The sequence below is a fragment of the Vigna angularis genome, chromosome 5, assembly GCF_016808095.1.
Source record: "Vigna angularis cultivar LongXiaoDou No.4 chromosome 5, ASM1680809v1, whole genome shotgun sequence".
In the NCBI taxonomy this organism is placed as follows: Eukaryota; Viridiplantae; Streptophyta; class Magnoliopsida; order Fabales; family Fabaceae; genus Vigna; species Vigna angularis.
Genome location: NC_068974.1, coordinates 35,734,179 through 35,755,884, shown reverse-complemented (window position 1 = coordinate 35,755,884; position 21,706 = coordinate 35,734,179). Strand labels below are relative to the sequence as shown.

At 31.8% G+C, this 21,706-nt stretch overlaps 2 protein-coding genes across 3 annotated transcripts; one reads left to right on the top strand and one right to left on the bottom strand.

Annotated features, from left to right (window-relative positions):
- Positions 1 to 1,973: 1,973 nt before the first annotated feature.
- On the bottom strand, positions 1,974 to 5,423 carry LOC108319566 (putative E3 ubiquitin-protein ligase XBAT31). Its single transcript, XM_017550729.2, has 8 exons — positions 4,703 to 5,423; positions 4,494 to 4,553; positions 4,306 to 4,377; positions 4,063 to 4,184; positions 3,823 to 3,963; positions 3,633 to 3,740; positions 2,968 to 3,223; positions 1,974 to 2,799 (listed from the first exon to the last, which is right to left on the bottom strand). The coding sequence occupies exons 1-8, from the start codon at positions 4,880 to 4,882 to the stop codon at positions 2,395 to 2,397; spliced, it is 1,344 nt and encodes a 447-aa protein (XP_017406218.1). The 5' UTR covers positions 4,883 to 5,423; the 3' UTR covers positions 1,974 to 2,394.
- Positions 5,424 to 16,893: 11,470 nt separating this feature from the next.
- On the top strand, positions 16,894 to 21,706 carry LOC108319633 (U-box domain-containing protein 13). 2 transcript variants are annotated; one of them, XM_052878580.1, is made up of 5 exons: positions 17,240 to 17,373; positions 17,572 to 17,613; positions 18,775 to 18,891; positions 19,241 to 19,696; positions 20,276 to 21,706. In XM_052878580.1, the coding sequence occupies exons 2-5, from the start codon at positions 17,611 to 17,613 to the stop codon at positions 21,425 to 21,427; spliced, it is 1,728 nt and encodes a 575-aa protein (XP_052734540.1). In that variant the 5' UTR covers positions 17,240 to 17,373; positions 17,572 to 17,610; the 3' UTR covers positions 21,428 to 21,706. The 2 variants fall into 2 exon arrangements, with proteins under 2 accessions (XP_017406318.1, XP_052734540.1); XM_017550829.2 differs by lacking the exon at positions 17,572 to 17,613 and having other exon boundaries at positions 16,894 to 17,373.

Below are 21,706 nucleotides of genomic sequence, written 5' to 3'. Positions count from 1 at the left end.
TCATAAAAAGTTTAAAACGAAAAAGGTATATAAAAAGTTGCTTATATAAACCAAGCAAAAATCAAACAAAATGGCGTAGGACTGAGAAAAAAAGGTTTATGATTTAATAAAAAGAAATTCAACATAAATTTTAGCACACCATAAAATTTAAATAAACAAACTGATAGATAAATAAAATTAAGTAAAATAGATAATTATTATCAGATTAAGATAAAAAGTTAAATTTTTTATGAATATTTCATCCGATTTAAATTTACATTTTAATATTTATATGTTTTTAAACATGTTTTAAATTTTAAATTTTATTTTTAATATGATATCATGTTATTAAAATTTAATGGAAAATTATATAAAATTATAATTTATTGTAATAATTAATATTAAAATTATACAAGTTTCATTATATTTATATCGGTTATTCAAAACAAAAATATTCTTTTATTAAAAAATTTAATTTAGTATAAATTCATAATTTAAAAACTTTGACCAACTTAACATTTACTCAAATTTAAGGAACTCAATAAATTAAATAATAAAATATAAATTTTAAAATATTAAATTCAAATTATACAATATTGTTAATATTGTGATGCAATCGTGATACTCACTCACCCATGTAATTATGAATAATTTTGCAATGCAGTTTTAGATGTCCAATGCATCCACATTTTCTCGGGAACATTTCTCTGCGACACGTCATTACTGGTATGATGACGTACGGTTGAAGGTTGGGATCCATTCACCGAAAATATAATAGATAAAAAAATTATTTTTAAAATCTAAATAACATAATAAAATTTTAAAAATAAACACAAGTCTTACCTTTTTATAAAAATAATTTTTCTCTTCTTTTCCTATCAATAAACAACAAATAAGAGCAGGTATATTTGTCTGCAATAAGTGATCCCATAACAAATTTCCAAAACAGTGAAAAATTCAATGGCAGATTTATATGATTTTCTGATGGCTGAACGTACTTTTTGGAAATTTGGATATTGATGGATCGAATTGATTGCTGTATACGATCAACACATCGCACCTCTCCTTTTGAGTATTATTGGTTTTCATGTCATACCTGTCACGTTTCCACCTCTCAGATTCATGTGAATATGCAACCCCTTCGATTTCGATCCAAATGGGAAGATTACGAGATTCTTAATTATTGTTTTCTTATTGTGAGCAGCAGCAACCAAACAACAATGGCGCATGTGATGGTGACCCATTATTGTAGTTATTCGTGCAGGTACACCACAAACCAATGCTTATGTCTGCATTATAGTATACCAGTCTTACATGATTATTGTTTAAAAACACATCTGCTCATATATTGAAATATGCTTTTCTTATACATATAATGAAGTAACATAACTATGAAAAGATACTAAATTCAGGCTAGTTTCATATATTTGGCTTGTTAATACTCAGTTATGCTGATAAATTCTTATTGGGTACACAAGAAGTATGATTCAGTAAAAGGTTAAGATCTGATTCCAAACTGGTATTAAAATTCATTTAACGTGTTCCAGAAATTTAAACTGCAATCACATGTTGAAGTGATTAAAGTACCAATCAATGATGTGATAGTCATAATTTCTGTTAGTAGAAATCTATGCAAATGAAAGGTTATTTTGTTATGTAATTTTCTCTGGGGTGGGATTGATGTGTTGATTATGATGAAGGGAATGCACGACACGACTTTTCATCCTACTTTTGTGCTTACTGACAGTAGGTGTCTATTTCAGTCCAAAATTATTAGAACAATACAGTTGTTGATGGTAATCAGTATTCAGAGTTATTGCACCAATGATGCTAATTCTGCCCCTCAACTTGTTGTGTAAAGGCCAATGAGGTGCAAGTGATCCTGACACATGAACTTGTCCGGATTGTGTTATATTAATTGTAAGGTTCCTCTTGTGCAGTGAGTGCACAATAAAATTATTCAGGTTCCGCAGACATAATCACATGCCAACCAATTAACACCAAGTCCAGACACTTGCCTTCTCTATTTTATTGCCAATTTCGGTATAAAGAAACAAATCAGAAGCAAATACACATTACATTTTCATATGATCTTAGACTCCTATTTTTGAGAAAAAGAATTTCTCACTTCAATCACGACGCCCAAAACCATCGATGCTGGCGATGCTTCTTCTTTCTCAAGTAACAATAATGATAATATTCCAATTTACAACATGACATGCACCTCCTTCTTTCTCCAACCACACTGAACATCAGTCTCACTCACTTTGCTTAGTTTCCGATAATAAAATCAACATTTCTCCTTTACTATTCATATTTTTTTTATTTTGCCTTGCTGGTCAAGCAACTTGTTACCATATCCGATAATAACTATTTTTGGATAAGCACAAGCACCATACCAAGAACAGCATCGTATCACTGTTGTTTATCATCTTCCCACTCATTTTCAGCAGCAATTTTTCCGGAGCTGCGGCCACCCATCTTTCCAAATGAGTTCACACTTGATAGTCCCTTGATGCTGCTGCTGCCACCCTCGTTCATGTTTCGGGTTTTCCTTGACTTGCTAGGCTTGGAACAAGTAATGTCAACACCATCTTGATCGATGTCATGAGAGCTTTCTTTTTTCACAACCACCAATCTTGCTATGCTGCTTCTGCAGAATGGACAAACTGGTGGGACAATACGAGAAGTAGATGGGTTAGGCTTGTTGTGACAACACAGGGCTAGTGTGCATTGTGCACACATCTGGTGAGCACAGTCTTGCACCTCAATTGTGCACACTTGCTCAAAGCAGATGCAACATAACTCCGTCTCACTAACCTGAATTATCAAAATTCATTTAGAAGGCAGCTACTTTTTACAAAACAAAAATATCAAAATAATTAGACTTCTGTCCTTATGTTTCCCTAATTTAATCCAATTTACACATGTAAAAAAATAACAGCAAACTCCAAAAAGTTAGCGTGAATTCAAAGGGTGTCTAATTACCTCAGAAATGCTGTCATCTATCCCATCAGAGTGTGCTGGAGATGGAAGAGAGTAATCACTCCCTTTCAATATGTTTTTCTCCCTTTCCCTGTTTGCGTTCATCAGGGCCTGCTCTAATAGCTCTTTGGCGTCTGGATTAAGCTCACTGATCACCTTCAATGATGATGGCCATACAAGAGGCTCAGCAGACGAAAGATTCAGCAGTGCTGCACATGCGTTGTGTCTGTGCTTAAGAGCAACTACATAAGGTATACGCCTGCTTAAACACAACATAAAGTGTTAAGGCAAATTCAGAAATTAAAAGGATACTGCAAAATACAACTAGTTAAATTTTTATCAAGAACTCATTGCTAAATGAGGTAAGTAGTTCCCTAAACCGAAATGTTCCCCAAGACCATAGGCATAACGAGAAGAACTCAATTAAACACATAGTTACTTAGTAAAGGTTTTTCCACCATCAACCAGTCCAAGATGCCATATCGTTAGGAATAGTTGACTTTTATGATAATTACTTTTGGTGTTATGTTATTGGTGGATGGTTATCCAAAGGAAACCCAAACAATAAATTGGATTCATACAAAACGAGGGCCCACCAAAACAAGTGTCAAATGAAGAGAAAGATGAATCAATTTGTTTGTATTGCAGTAATTAAAACTCGAGTGTACCCAGAAGCATCACGTTGAAGGCGATCAGCACCCCATGCCAACAGTTCCCTGATGCAATCCAAGGACCCCCCTTTGGCTGCAAGATGAAGAGGAGTGCTCCCAGGACAGCTGCAGATAGCAATTTATTATTCCACAAAACAAAATGAATAATTAACACATCAAATTGAAGCCTGTCACAATCACCACTTACCCATATCTTCCTGTTGAAGCAGAAACAAGAGCTCCACTGTACAATAGAATATGTACACATTCAGGCCGTCTTTGACGGGCTGCCAAGTGTAATGGTGTTGCACCCCTTCCATCTCTAATATTCACAAACCGAGCAAACCCCCTGCAATCAATTCTATTATCTTCTTCTTTAAATTTGTAAAAACCAACACGAATCAATTAATCAATCAGGGGGTGTGCTAAAACAGAGAAAAGGACCAACCAAGAAGCAGCCACGGGACTAGATTGAGCAGCAGAGAGAATTGCCTTAAGGCAAGAAGAATGGCCATAGTAAGCTGCATAGTGCAAACAGGTCCTTCCATAGCACGCATCAAACATTAACACCTGTAATTTTTAAACTTGTTTTTAAGAAAACATATCCATTCTAGTGAAAGAACAAGTACTCGGGATTTTATTGGAAAAAGCAAGCATCACAGGAAATTTTCAAATTTCAAACTTCCCATACATTAGCACCGGCTTCGAGGAGCTTTTCCACACAGGCGATCTTCCCGTGCATTGCAGCCAACATTAGCGGTGTCTGAATCGTTCAAAACGCAATGAACATTAGCAAAGCAACATTTTTCAAACGCAACCAAGAATTTTTTTTATAAAAAAAAAAAAGAAGCAACCCACATTCAATTGAAGTCAAGTTACCTGCTTTTGGCGATTCAACGCATCCGGATTCACAGATCCATCCAAAAGCCATGATAAAACCTGCAGCAATTGGCAGAAAAGCAGAAAAAAAGAAAAGAACATCAGAGAGAGAGAGAGATGTATTTTGGGTGAGGGGAGGGGAAGGAATGAAAGCGAATACCCAATTGGGAAATTGCGTGTGAAGAAATGGAAAAAGGAGAAAGGGGTACCTGGATCTGGCCATTAGCAGCGGCAATATGAAGAGGGGAGTGGTGATCATAGACAGTGGTGTGGTTCATGAGAGAAGGGTGCGTGTGCAACAAAGCTGCTACAGTGTCTAGGTCCCCATGCTGCACAGCACGGAATAGGCCATGCTCATGGCTCCCTCTGCAACTCAGCCCCTGACCCATCACTTTCTCTCTACCACCTCACCTCACCTCTTCTCCCTTCCCTGACTGCGCCACCTTGATTGATTCCTCCACGTTTTCAATTCTACCTTTCTTTCCACATTTATTGAGTTGGAGTTTGCAAAATGGCTAGGTAGCGAAACAATGAAAGAGAAAGAGATAGAGAAGGGTAGCTAAGTGTGTCAGTGATGAGCAGTTACTGAGACTGACTTGGCTGTGCCATCAGACAGATTCCCGCAAAAGGGTAGGCTCCAGCATCTCCAAACTCTGTAACCAATATCCACCTTTTGTTACTCCAATCCAACGCTTCACGTTCAAACTTCAAACGCACTCTTACAAACTCGTTAATAAGTCATCTCACCAACGTTTTTCAATCTAATCTAACTCTTCCTTTATCATTATTCAACAGTAAACACGCCAAAAACACCACCTTGAACTTCGAGTCTCAAAACCCACTCTGTTACTCACGCACTCCCCATTTTTACTTTTACTGCAACTCCCATTCCATGCTTATCATCTCATATTCAAAACAGTAACCTTCTTTCCTTCATCATGGTAAATCTTTCCATTTCATCTACAACCATTCTAGTTTCTTTTTTTACCTTCTTATACTCGCTGTAAAACCCTGGAGCACGTTGACTCAATGCTTTTTGCCAAATCTGTTTCCATTATATTGCTAAGAATGATTATAATAAGTCATTTGAACTGAGATTTCACGTTATAACAACAAACACATTGCTTGAAGTAACAAATACTCTTGAATCGAAACCAATTATCGTCAACAATGAGACTTTGATTAGTCAATTATACACGCTCCCGTCAAGGACCACAATTTTGAGTAAATCAAATAACTAAAGCAAAATTCACTTTATTTTTCAGAAGAAAAAAAAACTTTTCTATACCGTTCTTAGTTTAGTTGTGCCAAAAACAGGCTACCAAAATCAAATTTGAAAAGAAGGGAGAAGTGTTTATTTTTTTTTTTTTGCGCACGAAAGGAAGTAGCAACAACCTCTTTAACCAAATCACTTTTATTAATTTCTTGCATGTGTTTAAGTATGGGCCTTATGGGGTCCATAACTAGCCCAATACGCAAGCCCACGATACAAAAATTAAAGGGCGGTACTGAATCTGGATGAAAGTCTAAAACGAAAATGCTTATATGAATAATAGATTATTTTTTTCTCTTAAATATACTCCTAATCAAGATTTAATCCTGAACCGAGAAGAGATTTTTGTATTTGGGAAAACATCCTAATCCCTTGTATTAACATAATGATAACCGAGACCCAAAATTAAATGTGAAACATTTAAAATATCCACGAGCTTGAAATATATAGCCACGTGCTCACTTTAATATATTTATGAAATGTTGGGTTTGGAAAAGAAAATTAAAAAAGGGTAAAAAGATAATAGAAATAAGATAGCTTTCTAAATATATATATATTTTTAAATATGGTATTAATGCTGATATTTAAAAAAATGAATGACAATTTCAAGCATCTTATAATCACATACAGTATGAACAGTTTTCTTTCAACATAATTTTGTAACTTGTTTGATCATATAAAAAGATATATATATATATATATATATATATATATATATATATATATATATATATATATATATATATATATATATATATATATATATATATATATATATATATATATATATATAGAGAGAGAGAGAGAGAGAGAGAGAGAGAGAGAGAGAGATGAATGACATAAATAAAAAAAATAGATACAATATTTTTTTTCAATTCTTCATTGTTTAGTGTCTTTCTCCTATTTTTAAATTTCGTTTTGCTAAATTTTCATTTTCAAACATTTAACTCAATCACTTGATTCGACCCGATGGTAATTAAGCTGAATCAGATCAATTTTAGTTGCAAATTTTCAGTCTGACTATTTTTAATCAGTTGGAATTTAAAATTCAACCTAAAAGACATTAATTAACACTTAAGCAAAAAATTAATTAAAAAATAAAGTATCCCGTAAGTTTTAAATTGTTTTTAGGAATTTTATTTTTTGAATTATTCAAACATTAAGCACTTTTTTTCATAAAAAAGATGAAATAGAAAGATTCTTTTTTTAATTTTTATATGAAAAAAAAAGTCAAATCAACCGAATTAGGTTGAATTAAGTTTATATTTATAAAAAAATTAATTTTAGTTGCAATATATAGGAATATTATAAAAAATTAAATAACAATAAGAATATGAATAAATAATAATAATTAACATTATCTTAAATTTTTAAATACAACAGTTAAATAAATAAAAAATGGCACTCGTTACAATAAACTCGTAACTCCTTATGGCCTTCACATGCACAAAGCCCATCAGGTGGGACCACACTACAATATCATGGTACTAGGGGGATCACTTAGTTTTTTTTTTTTTAAGTATCTGGGTAATTGAAAATCGTGACACTGATATTTTTTTATCAAAGAGAATTAGTCTTTTGTGTTGCTCTTAAAAAAAATTAATCTATGTTAGTATATTATTATAAATGTATCTTTAGATCATTAATCAAAGTTTTATGTGTATAAATTTAGTATTTTTAATAAAGTGGTTAAGTTTGAAACTTAAACTTGGTCAAACTAGCATTAATAAGTAAGAGAAATTAATTATTTTTTATTTTTAATAAACCTTATAGTATATTATTTGAATATAAAGGTGACATAATTACAATATTTGATGTTGTGCATATATTTTTTTTAAAATATATTCAAATTGTATGAAATCTTTAAATGAATGCTTTGTGATAAGTTATATATTTTAATGGTAAAAAAGTTAGAATATTTCAATTGAATCAGATTAAAACTTATTGTTATTTTATAACAAAAATATTTTAAATAAAATAAAGAAAAGTTATAGTTTGAACCAATTAAAACCCAAACATATTTTGTTCAGTTTGTGAATTATGTAGAGTTGTTAAACAAGCAAAACTATCGTTAGACTAAATTCATTTAATTGAAGATTTAAGAAAATTGGTCACTAAACGAATTAAATTCGATGAACAACTTATCTAAAATTTTTTTTTGAGCGATTCTTATTAAATAATAATGTTTTTCATGAGTGAAAAATGTTTTTTTTGTTGAGTGTTTAAGCAAGGCAGTGCTTTTAAATTTTTAAAAAATATGTTTTTATTCAATAATTTTATTATTATTTGTAATAAATAATTGAATTGAATGTTATTATATGTGATAAATGATGAATAAAGGATATTATTACTAATTGAAACGAGATAAAACAAATATAAATAAAAATAGACAAGGTTGTAATGTGATATGAATATAGTATGTTATAAATATATTTATTTTTATTAAATATGATAAAATGTTTAAATCTAATATTAAATTATAAATAAGATAATTACGACTCTATTAACATTGAATTCACATAACATAAAATTTAGATTAGAGTTTAAAAAGTATCTATATACAATATAAAAAACTGTGTATGATAACAACATTAAATGAAATATTAAGGCCAATATTAAAAAAAGTGTTGAAAATCATATTTTAACATTTTTTTTCATTAAATTTTTAAAATGTCAACAAAATAAAGACAATACCGAGTTATAGTTTAAGTGGAAAATATGTTCGTATACAGTTACTAACGGAAGTGCTTATGAAATTTAAATGTTACCTATGGATACGCATTAAAGCACTTTTAATACTCTTTATTATTCTTTTATCAAATCAATTACTAATTTAAGTGATACTAAATTATGATGTCAATTGTGTTTATAAATATTTATATAATTCAGACATCCAGTAATACGTAATTAATAACAGCTATTTGCTTATGTAATGAATAGTATGTCAACTATAAAAAGTAAAATCGAGCTATGATATTATTAATTATTTAATTAAATTGTGTAAGCTCTTGAAAACCTTATTTATCTCGTGATAACTTCAAATGCAACTGTTACAAAATCAACTTTTATATATATATATATATATATATATATATATATATATATATATATATATATATATATATATATATATATATATATATATATATATATATTAGAGCAGCCAGTTTGAAAGCTTGGTACAATAAGTTGTTAGATTTGATCACTTCCTCTTTCCTTACAATTATTAAAAAGAAAAATGATTTATTTATTGTGTTTAAAAGAGTGAGAGACCCTTAAAAGTGTATTTGGCATTATTAGGTATATTGTACTTTAGTACTTCTCAGTTTCATCCCTTCTTAAGTCCAGTGGACCCCACATTATTTTACCAAACTTTTTTTCATTTATTTGTATTCAGTACTACTTTTTATTTATTTTTTACGGAAATAAGCATTGTCACATTCAAAAGTAAGAAGTTAAATCCTTCATAATTCGTTTTAAAAACTTAAAAAGAAAAAAAATATTTTTTTTTTAAATTGATTTTTATAAAATAGCCCTTTGGTTTCCAAAAACAAGCGTTGGAATTCTAATTTTATGCTTAGATTTGATATTTAGTAACTTTTTTTATTGCAAAATTCACAATCTAAATTTACGAAAAGTAAAAAAATGAAAAAAAAATGTGCCAAGGTAACGAAACATATACTGATAAAGTCTATTTTAATTAAATATTAAAATTAAATAGATTAAGAGTTAAATATATTTTTAATTCATAAATTTAAATATAAAATTAAAAATTTATTCATACCTATACATTTTAATTTTAAACTTTAACCGTAAATAAATATAATTTTTAAATAAAATAATATTGATTTTTTAAAAATTTATTAAATAATATTTCAAATTAATATAAGTTAACACATAGGATAAACAACTCAAACTTTAATATAAAACATATTTAACACATGAAAAAGTTAAAATTTGACATAATTAAATTAAAATAGTTATATTTATTTATTTTTAGACTTTAAAAATCGAAATATATTAAAAAGTAAAAAAAAAACGAATTCTAATATATAAATTTAAAAACTAAAATATATATTTAATTCAAAATTTAAATATGACTTTGAGTAGCACATGGAATGAAATCGAATCACTACATGATGAAAAGTAGCCACCACATCCAGCGGTATTTGCCACCGTTGATCCAACTAACTACTTTGACTTTTGGGCTTTGATTCAACTCAATCATCCTACTGGACCCCACAAACTTTGGCTGCCTACCAAATTCCTTCCCCATATGCTACCTCGAATTAATTATTCATTTCTCATCTAAAACATTTCGCATAAAGACGTGTGACAGCAAGAAACACATCTTTTAATTAAGAAACTAATTTTAGAAATTACCTTAAACACTAAAATCCATTCTTTGAATAAATGAGGAAAACAATTAAATTTAAATATTTTAATAAAATTTAATCATTTGTTGTTAATTTTATAATATTTATTTTTTATTATTTAAACATTTTATATTTTAAATCAATTATTTCGTACAATTTTTATTTTGTTTCACTATTTTATTTATTTGTCTTTATAGTCAATGGCATCTTTTTAATATTAAATGATATTATATTAATGTAAAACAATAAATAATTTTATTTTAGATGTTTGCATGATGAAAAATCTTAATGATATTTTATATTAACTACAACATCTTATATTAATACAATTATATAATAATCATGTCATCCAATTAAAAAATAAAAAAAATTACCCAATTGAAAAATATAATATAAAAAATTTATGTTTAGAAGAAAAAAATTATTACAAAGTTTAATTAGATAAACTGACCAAGAAATTCAAGTTTTAATTAAAGATGATGGTTTACTTATTAAATAATAAAAATATTCTGAAAAAAGTAGCATGTATTGAAAGGCATTTTCCTAGGTCAGATCATGATTTTGTACCTGTTCATTCACAAGCCTACTAGTTAAAAACTATTCTTTATGACTTATGATGTGTTTTGAATTTAATATTAAACTCATTGAAATATTTTATGTACTTCGGCGTGGTTTTCTTTTTCTTTTTTCCTTTTTGACTTTTATGCGATTTGACAAAGTAACAGTTTTACAAATTCGTAAAGTACGCAATATGTTATTTTATTCTGTTTAATATTAATCACGTTATGGATGGACTCTTTCAAAGTAGATCTTGACATTCTCTCTTTTAAAAGGGTGGGCTATTAAATCTTTCATAAAAAAGTTGCAATACGGAGATGATCTACCATCCATGACTACAGGGGAAAAAGAGATAAAAAAAGTGGTGAAAGAAAAACTTAAAAATCTTTTTAAAAAATGGAAGATGTAAGAAACCGTTTTTTTAACTATTTAATCATTTAGTTTCGAGTTTATTAACTTTTAAAAATTATATTATTTAAATGTTTCTGTTTTTTTAGCATTATAAAAAATTTCTTATATGTAAGTTTAATTTTTTTTTCTTTAAAACTTTTTTTATTTAATCATTTAAAAGGTTTCGCTTTTTTAGAAGTTATGTATCAAACATTTAAAATTTTTTTATCTCAATTCGATCGGTAATTTGAAAGATTGATTGCAACCATTGTTGTTAATAAACAAAAAAAATTGAGAAAAATACATTGAATATTTGATTTTCATCTTTCTCGCGAGTTACTATTGAATCTCTGCATAAACCATCATTGATATACTAAGTCTTTTGATGTGTTAGGTGACTTTCGAACAAGGTCAAACAATTGGAAAATCCCAATTTCTGTGCAAACCCTAAAATATGAAATCACCAATTTCTTTGTTTTTGTTTTGCAATGATGAAACAAACAACCTCAAGTACACTGCTTCATCTTTCGCGACAACATGGAAAACCTTGTGGCTCGCGACAGTTAGAGGCGCTCATAGTGTTGGGAGTCATTATCGCCGAAGGCGCGCATGCTCGTCCTAGTGGTTCTGTCCTTATTACAATGGTTGGCTCATATCATGTGACTGAATGTTTCTGGTATTCGCGATAAAAGGCTTGTGCATTTGTAAGCTGGATTCCAGCGTCGTTTCTCATATCTTTGTGGTGGTTTGACACTTACGAGAGTGAGGTTAATAGAGGTGAGGTTTTGTAGTGGATCTTCAAATTAGGGCTCGCGGTGTACAATGGAGTTTGGTTGCTCGTTCTTGCAAGTTGCTCGTGACTCTATGGTGGTGACATAAATGGGTTGTGTAATGGAGGAGACACAACTGCTCATGGTGGTCTCTGCATCATGGTCTTCTAATGGTGATTATTACATGTGGTGGTTCATTACGTGAGGGATGGAGGCGTGAGGTGGATTTACGGTTTGGGACTCAGGATGTAGGTTGAACAGTTATGGAGGTCAATGGTGGTTAACGACATGGCTCGATGGCAGCATCATGATGATTTGGTGCCTACGTTAGAAATGGACTTTAAGCCTAACTCAATCCCACAAAACCGGCTTGTAGGGTGAGGTTTGCACCCACTTATAAACTAAGAATTGGTCTTATCTCTAGTTGATGTGGGACTTCCAACACACCCCTTCATGTCGAGGTATAGACATCTCGTGCGTGATAGTAGAAATTGGGTGGTCTGATAAAAGAATGCCCACTTAGAACTCACCTGGATAGGCTCTAAACCATGGCTCTGATACTATGTTAGAAGTGGACTTTAAGCCTAACTCAACCCACAAAACCGGTTTGTAGGGTGAGGTTTGCACCCACTTATAAACTAAGAAATGACCTTATCTCTAGTCGATGTGGGACTTTCAACAGCCTAGGGTTTCTGGTTTGAGGTTGAAATTGATGACGTGGTAGGATCTGATTGATTTGATTCCACATCATTAACGTGTTCACTTAGCCACACTGTTTTTTAATGTCATTCATTCAATTTAATGATAAGACCTGCATTGTTTCAAAATTTCAAAATTAGAGACCTAATTGAAATAAACAGAAAATCAAGGGACCAATATGTAACTTTTAACCAAAAAGAGAGACCTCTATAATGATTAAACATTCCCTCTTTCCCATTCTATTTAATGGGATTAAAATTTCAATAAGTTAAAAAATTTTATGTTGGTGGGTTGAATGATTTTTTTTGTTTAGTTTTTTAAGATTGTCTACAATTTTTTTTATGAAGTTGATATTATTCAAAGAATAACTTCTTAGATAAACGAGTTGAATCAGATTAACTAATCTTATTGTAAAAGTTTTGTAAAATCCTTATTTATTTATACTATGATTTACTAAAATTGAGGTTGATATTGGATTGCTAAGATCTAAAGTTATTTAAAACAAGAAAAAAATTTATTATTTTGATTTTAGTTAGATGTTAATTATGTTAATAATGATTAGTTTTAAAGAAATTGGTGATAGATTGTGAAAACGGGTTTGAATTTGATGTTTAGAATATAAGACTTGTTGAATGGTACTTAAAAATTATTTGTATAATTTATTAGTTATTTTGATCTCAAAAATATTATAGTTATTCAAGTAATGCTCTAACGATAGTACAATAGTTATAAAACAATATTATTATCAGTGAAAAAAACATTCTATATTAATTAAAAAATACATTATATATCAATTTTGAAATTATTATAAAAACAAAAAGATATAGAAAATATTGAACTTTAAATCTGATATAGAAAGTTTCTTTTCTATATAGCTTTAAAGCGGTACAAAAGGTCCAACCATTTGAGTTTCTTCAATAACTAACAATTAATTTCAAAAAGGTTATAAAGAAAAAAAGAGTAAGTGCGTTGGGACGACGATGGTGAAGGTAGTTGATGCTCTTGACTCAACGTGATGACGTGTGACGACCAGTGTCGTTGGATAGTCTCGCCAACGAAATAAAGTTGGAGATCTAGTAGCATCAATGACGATTGAGACTACAACCAGAATAACGATGCTTTTGGGTGCAAACGTCGACGACCTTAGTCGGTGTTAAGAAGCGGTCAGTCAAGGAACAACATGTGTGTGACCATTACAATAGTTTTGATTTCTTTGACAACACTCATGACGTGGCTACATTGACTTTCGATTTGGAGATTTAGTAGCGCCGCTAACGATTCAGACTGTGGCTAGGATAGTAGTGCCTCTAGGTGTGAACGTTGGCGCCCCTAGTCGATGGTGAGAAACGCTCAATCATGAAACAACATTGGCGTGGTCACGATAGCGGTTATGATTTCTTCGACAACACTCACAGCATGGATACATTGGCTTTTGATTTGGAAATCTAGTAAGGTCGGTGACAATTCAAAATGCGTTCAAGATAATAGTGCCTTGGGTGTGAATGTGGACGTCCCTATCTGGTCGGTAGGAAGTACTCAGTCTAGAAACACAATTAGTGTGACCATGATAATGGTTTTAATTTATTCGACAACACTCACGACTTGGCTACATTGGCTTCTGATACGAGGCATAGGAAGATGGAGAAAGCCCAAACAAGGAGAACAAACTCAATTGACGAGCGAGTCATAATGACAATGCAAATGCAAATGTATGGAGAATGAACACGAGAGAGAATGAGGATGAAGACAAGAGAAAAAAGGAGAGAAAAGAGAAGAACATGAGAGTACAAGAAAAAATAAGGAAGAAGACAAAGAACAAAGAGAAGCTTTGGAAGATATAAGAAAATCTCAACTATCTATATATTGATATTGTAGACTAACTAGTATCCTATCTTCATTATGAATTTAAAAATCAAAATTTTCAACTTTTTATATCAATTTAGTCTACAACTGGTATATAAAACTTTTCGTATTTACAAAATTGGTATTGCACCAATTATTATACTCGATAGATTAGAATCCTTACGATAACTTATGTAAAAATTGTTTTTTGTACTAATATATTTTCTGATACATGAACCATTGGTGTAATAAAAGTTTCGTTCAAAATGTAATTTGAAATTTGAACTAGAAAGATACTAAACAAAATTATTACCTTATTCGACCCTTATCTCTCGTGTGATCAAAAGTTAATGACTCAAGGTAGTTTCTAATTATGATATTAATAAGAACTTTCATAATTCCTAGTCTTATCATTTAAGTGAAGAAGAAAATTTAAACTAATTATCTTTTTACCATAGTTGTATTATCCAAACATCGAAATAATGTTTGTCATACAATATATATGTGAGTTATTCATAACATAATACATGAAATTAAATATTTATTGGATGTAAGATATTGTATTGTTTTGTTAATAACAAAAACTACTACTGAGTTGATGAGTTATAATATTAGTATTAAATTTATAAATTAAATAAATTATATTGAAATACCAAGACAAAGATAAATGTATGCAATGATAAAAATCAATGTAAAATTCTAATATAATATTTTAAGTGATTATCATATGAAATTTATAAATATAATAAAATTGTAAAATTAATTAAATATTACTATAGGTGTTAGTATTAATTGTTTAAAAACATTTATTAGTAAGATGGATATCCTTTACTAATCTTCCCTAATGATTTCTTATATAGAAACATTACTGTTTTATATTTAATTAAATAGTTAATTCACTTTTTATAGTTGTATTTTAAACAAGAGTCTATACAATTTTTAAAAGTACTTGTTGAAGAGTAGTTGTAGAATCATTATGATTGTTTTGTTATATATATATATATATATATATATATATATATATATATTATAGATTTAATTATATAATATAATACACATAAATAATATTACACCGACAATATGTTGTTTGTGTGCTTTGCTAAATTTAAAATTAAATATTTTGAGATGTTAAATTGAAAAAAAACTGAAAAAAAAATTTGTTTTGTTTTGGAAGAAAACTGTAAAATACAAGTTTAAGAATGTGTAGTTATGTTAACAAATAACATGTAATTAAGCTATTAGTGGATGACATTGACACTGAGTTGTTTGAGTATCACAGCTTCATCCTTGGTATGCTGCAACTCAAAAGCGCTACATCAAGCCACCACGCCAGCTGTCTTACAGAAAGCCGTCGCAAGAGCTGCATAACTTATTCAATACATTAAGTTTAAAAAAAACTACCTTTTGATCTATGTTTTAATAAATTATTATATTTTCTGCTTTTTTCTCTTTCTTTTGTAAGTAGTTTATACATGAATTTCTTTTTAATGATTAGAGGTTGGTGTAAAACTATTAATGTCATAAAATTTAGATTCTTTATGGATTTTTCTGTATCTACTATGTTTTCAAAATATAATAATTGACACTAATTTTAATATTTTAAAATATATTATTTAAAAAAAAATACCAATATCATTGTATTTTTGATAGTTTTTCTATTATTTTTCAACTAATTAGTATAAATTTTAATATAACTCTTCCAAACTGAATAATTTTTTTTATCAAATATTAAATTCATGGAAAATTGTGTTTGGTCAATAAATATCAAAATTCTCAACTTTAAAATGTGATTCTTGATTTTGATGAATAAGTTATATAAATGTTAAAAAATATGTGAATTATATAATGAAATTGTAGATTTGTATCGAAATTTCTGATATAATATGCAGAATAATGTTACTAACAAAATTTCCCAGGACGTTACCTAAATATATTATTCTTACTATTATTTTGTTTTTTAATTAATAGCATACAAATATGCCTCTTCTAAACAGCATTTTTGCTTTTGATTAATTTAAAAAAACAAAAAAAGTTTATCTAATTATTAGTTTATATATTTTAATTGATTAGATTATTTTTTTAATAAAGTTCAATTAAATAAACTAAAAGACCGCATCTGATACAAAATTATGAATCTTCTACAATTTAGAAAAGAAGAGGGTAATGAAAGTTGTTTAAAAAAAAAAAAGAATTATAGATTAAAATGAAAAGAAAATAAAAATTACAATTTAGCTTATTATTATTTTATTAGTTTAAGTGTGCAATGAATTAAAAGTAAACAAATATTTACCTTTCTCTCCCCAATTTAGAATTGACAGAAAACAGTCACACCAACCTCCGTCGCCATCAAAGACTTGTTCTGGTGTCGTAGTTGTTTAAATTCTGGTATTTTACAATCACTATTATACCGTAAATCGTTAAACTGAAGTAACAGAACCTCACGTTTTGTTCGGCGCCGCACTACCCTAAGCCGAGCCCGAGCCACTACTGTCCCAAACCTGGTCATTCAGCTCACTCAGCTGGAGCCGCGCCGCCAGACATAATAAGAAGAAGAGCGTCATCACGCGTTTTTCTCTCTATCGCTTAAAACTGCTGTGTCTGCGAAATTCGTGTCGTTGACGAGGGACTATGAGCAGCGACTTCGATCTCCGGCAATCGGCGAGGGTTTTCAACTAAACGGCGCCGTAGAGCGGGATCTGCGATTACAGGCCATGGAGGGGGAAAACGCGAGCAAGGTGATTGAGTTGGTGAACGAGATAGCGAGTATCTCCGATTACAGGCCTCCGGTGAAGAAGCAGTACTGCAACTTGGCGAGGAGGTTGAAGCTGTTGATCCCGATGTTCGAGGAGATTAGGGACATGAAAGACCAGATCCCCGAGGACACTTCCAAAGCCGTCCTCGCCTTCAAGGAAGCTCTCGAATCCGCCAGGGAACTTCTCAGATTTGGAAGCGAAGGCAGCAAGCTTTTCTTGGTTTGTTTCTTGCTCTATATATTGTGTTATAATTCTTCTGTTTCTGCTTTCTATTGAGTAGTATTGGCAGTAGCGATTTTCACGCTACACCGAGTTCATTTTGAGTTTGTGTGATTTTTTTGTAGATTTTTTTTAAGCTGTTATTTTCCCCCTAACTGTGCCTCTTTTATGTGATGTTTTTTTCATCGCATTATTGAGCTGGTCGGTGCGAATTGAGCTTTGAGGACGTTTGATTCTATGGTATGTGGAAATTAAATGAAGAAAGCTCATAGTTGGTATACTTCGTTTTTTTTTGTTTGCTGAAACTGCAAGTCTGTAACAAAGGTTTTAATTCATGGTCGTGGTTTCGTTGCGATTCTTGTTATTGCTGGAATTTACGGATTAATGCGGCTAAAATCGCTGTGGCGGATGGATCGTTTTTTTTTTAAGCTTAGTTACCACTTTTCATGACCTTCGATAATTTGTAGTGCTAGTTTCCTGACGGGTTTTCTATTTGTGGATGTCAACGAAAATGTTCCTATTTCTTTCATTTCCGATTGTTAAACAAGCTTTTAATATGAATTTGAATAACTTTTTATGCTTTTTCTTATGCTTGAGATACTTTACTAGCTTACAACAGAAATTTAAAGCTATAGGATTGCACAAACTTTGGGCATTCCACTTTTGAGCCGGGTGTACTTGTTGATCTAGTGTGCCACACATTTGAATGGTGATGTTTGATTTCTATGAAGCAAATATTTATTACGGATTATGAACGACACTATAATTTAAAATCTCTATTGAAATTACCATGGATTTCAAAGTCGGACTTTTACTTTGGTTTGTAGCAGCATTTTGGTAATTCTACTACATGATCCGAACAATTAGGACCATTTTATTTGGCTAACCTATATCTGTTGTGCAGAGCTTTGCAGAAAAAGTTAATATGTAGTGGTAGGCAAAGGGTATCATTTTAATACTGTACAAAATTCTTAGATCAATTATCATAAAAACACTTTCCGTGCTTCTGATTTTATTATATACTGTGTTTGTGAGACTTTGAAGTAGTCAAACTAATCTGGTTATACGCAACCGGAAAAAAATTAGCAATTTAAAATATTAGTATTATTTAAAAATCTAAAATTCTAAATAATAATGTTTGCCTAATATTTGTTAGTATTGTATTAATTTTGTGTTTACATTATGACCTTAGTCCACTTACAGTTTCATAGAAGGCATCTTTGTGTGCTTGTTGCGACCTGTGGTTGTTCTGGCAACCCTGTTTCTCTTGTAATCTGGAACTCCTAGAATTTTGGGTTGAATGATATTTTTGGAGAAAGAAACATGATGGAAACATGCTTCCATTGAAATGACTTCGGCTGCTTAGATGCTTATTCAGTTGTCTTCACTCCTATTTTGCAGGTCCTTGAGCGGGATGGCATTATGAATAAATTCAACGACGTGACAGCTCGGCTGGAACAATCGTTGGGTGGTATTTCGTATGATAAACTTGATATCTCAGATGAAGTTAAAGAGCAGGTATAAATATTTCAGTTATATATATATAATCTGTTGTATGTAAGCAACACAGTGATTGTTAGCGGTTCCACATTGAGTAGGATAAGCTACTTGATGTGATACTTAAACTTTGAGACTCTTGCACTTAAAGAACTAGTTTTTCGGTTTGACTCTCCTTTCTTGCTAAAGTCGGAACAGTGATCTTACTCAAACAATACCATTTTTTGAGAAGAAAAATTTGATCAATTGAACCTTCCTTCGTCTTATTAGCTTTTGAGATTAGAATGCATAGTGCACCAATGTGGAGCTTCTTTATGTATATTTCTTTTGCTATTTACACAATCATGTTTAATTTTCCATATAATTTCAGGTTGAGCTGGTTCTTGCCCAGTTCAGAAGAGCTAAAGGGAGGGTTGACGAACCAGATGTTAGGTTGTATGAGGATATGTTGTTCCTCTACGACAACAGCAGTGATGCAGCTACAGATCCATCTGTTCTAAGTCGACTGGCTGAAAAATTGCAACTGATGGGAATAGCTGATCTTACGCAAGAATCGCTAGCTTTGCATGAGATGGTGATATCAAGTGGTGGGGATCCTGGGGCACGCATCGAGAAAATAGCAATGTTACTGAAGAAGATAAAGGATTACGTGCAAACAGAAAATCTAGTTAAGGATGATAATTTAGGAGGAAAAGGCATTTTTGCAAAAGTCTATGGAGTCAGTACAAATGAAAAGAGTCATCAGGCCCCTGTTATTCCTGATGATTTTCGATGTCCCATTTCCCTGGAATTAATGAAGGATCCTGTGATTGTTTCAACCGGACAGGTATGTGCACTATATGATGCTCCGTGGAAGCTGAGTTGCAAATAGTGTAGTTGGCCATTATCATACTTGCTTGCTTGACTTGGCAAACTGGAACATCGGTCATCCTTTTTGGTGTGTGCTTAAATGTAAAAAAGCCACTAAAAGACACCGTGCTCTAGTACAATTTTATTAAGATATCTATTAATTTATGGATGAGGGTCGTCTAATTTTGCTCATTAACATGCGAGGGTCATGTTATGAGAAAGAAAGACGTAAAAGCAAAATTAATTGTCCCTACGTTATTTTAAAATTCTGAGGCTATCGAGATACATTACTTTGGACAAATTGCAGCCACATGATACAATTGTTTTATATATGTTCATGCTTTTTTATTTTTTTTAAAAAAGCATCTTCATTGAATTTGGAAACTTGGTATAGAAACTGAAAGCTTTTATTGATTACACTCTTCTACTTGATCCATAAAATACATTTGCCACACGCCGATTCCTGTTTACACTATTGACATTTTACCCCTGCTACTGAGTTGTTTCACTTATAATCTAACATTACCCACTCATACATTCTAGTTCTCATTTGCAGACTTACGAGCGTTCTTGTATTGAGAAATGGTTGCAAGCAGGGCATGGGACATGCCCCAAGACACAGCAGACTCTCACTAGCACCGTTCTCACACCCAACTATGTCCTACGAAGTCTCATAGCACAGTGGTGTGAAGCCAATGGCATAGAGCCACCAAAACGACCCAGCAGCAGTTCACAACCTAGTAAATCAGCATCAGCCTACTCACCAGCTGAGCGAAGTAAGATCGACGGTCTTCTCCAAAAGCTCACATCTGGCAGTCCTGAAGACCAGAGATCAGCTGCTGGTGAGATCCGCCTTCTTGCAAAGCGTAATGCAGATAACCGTGTTGCCATTGCTGAAGCTGGTGCAATACCTCTCCTCGTTGGTCTTTTGTCTGTGCCTGACTCCCGCACTCAAGAACATGCTGTGACAGCGCTTCTGAATCTTTCCATATATGAAAATAACAAAGGAAGCATTGTCTCTTCAGGGGCAGTTCCAGGTATAGTTCACGTGCTGAAGAAGGGAAGCATGGAAGCGCGGGAAAATGCTGCAGCAACACTTTTCAGCCTTTCAGTTATAGATGAAAACAAGGTTACAATTGGATCTTCAGGAGCCATACCTCCACTAGTGACACTGCTGAGTGAGGGTACCCAGAGGGGTAAGAAAGATGCTGCGACAGCACTCTTCAATTTGTGCATTTACCAGGGCAACAAGGGGAAGGCAGTGCGGGCTGGCGTTATTCCCACACTGATGCGACTGCTGACTGAACCTAGTGGGGGAATGGTAGATGAAGCATTAGCTATTTTGGCGATACTGGCTAGCCATCCTGATGGGAAGGCTACGATTAGAGCTTCAGAGGCAGTGCCAGTTTTAGTAGAGTTCATTGGGAATGGTTCCCCAAGGAACAAAGAGAATGCAGCTGCTGTTTTAGTTCATCTCTGTTCTGGAGATCAACAATATCTGGTACAGGCCCAAGAGCTGGGGGTGATGGGTCCACTGTTGGAGTTGGCTCAAAATGGTACAGACAGAGGCAAAAGAAAGGCTTTACAGTTACTAGAGCGTATGGGAAGGTTGCTGGAGCAACAGCAGGAAGTTCCAACACAAACTGAAACTCAAGCCCAGAACGAGGAAACTCAACCTCCTTTGATTACTAACCCCGATGATTCCTAAGATACCTTGTTATACTCCGTTCATTTTGTCTCTTTGTTCTTTTTAAAGTATTGAAAGAAGCGTCTGCTTGGAGGAAAGGGTGGAAGATCACTTCCTAACTCCATTAAGTTATTTGTTTGTTTGTGTGATATTCAGAGATGTGATGCAAAAAGATTATAAAAGCGGCCTAAGAAGAAATTGAAGCAAATCGGCAATGTGCGCCTGCGTGGAAAGTGTATAATTGTAACATGTACTATATTCTAATCATCCTCAGATTTTAATGAAGAGATGTTTTGTTTA

Coding starts and splice junctions, on each gene's coding strand:
- LOC108319566 (XM_017550729.2), bottom strand. CDS start 4,882: ATGGGTCAGGGGCTGAGTTGCAGAGGGAGCCATGAGCATGGCCTATTC. Junction 4,378..4,493: donor CGTTGAATCGCCAAAAGCAG/GTAACTTGACTT, acceptor TGAACGATTCAG/ACACCGCTAATGTTGGCTGC. Junction 4,185..4,305: donor TCCTCGAAGCCGGTGCTAAT/GTATGGGAAGTT, acceptor TAAAAATTACAG/GTGTTAATGTTTGATGCGTG.
- LOC108319633 (XM_017550829.2), top strand. CDS start 17,113: ATGGAGGGGGAAAACGCGAGCAAGGTGATTGAGTTGGTGAACGAGATA. Junction 17,374..18,774: donor AAGGCAGCAAGCTTTTCTTG/GTTTGTTTCTTG, acceptor CCTATTTTGCAG/GTCCTTGAGCGGGATGGCAT. Junction 19,697..20,275: donor TGATTGTTTCAACCGGACAG/GTATGTGCACTA, acceptor TCTCATTTGCAG/ACTTACGAGCGTTCTTGTAT.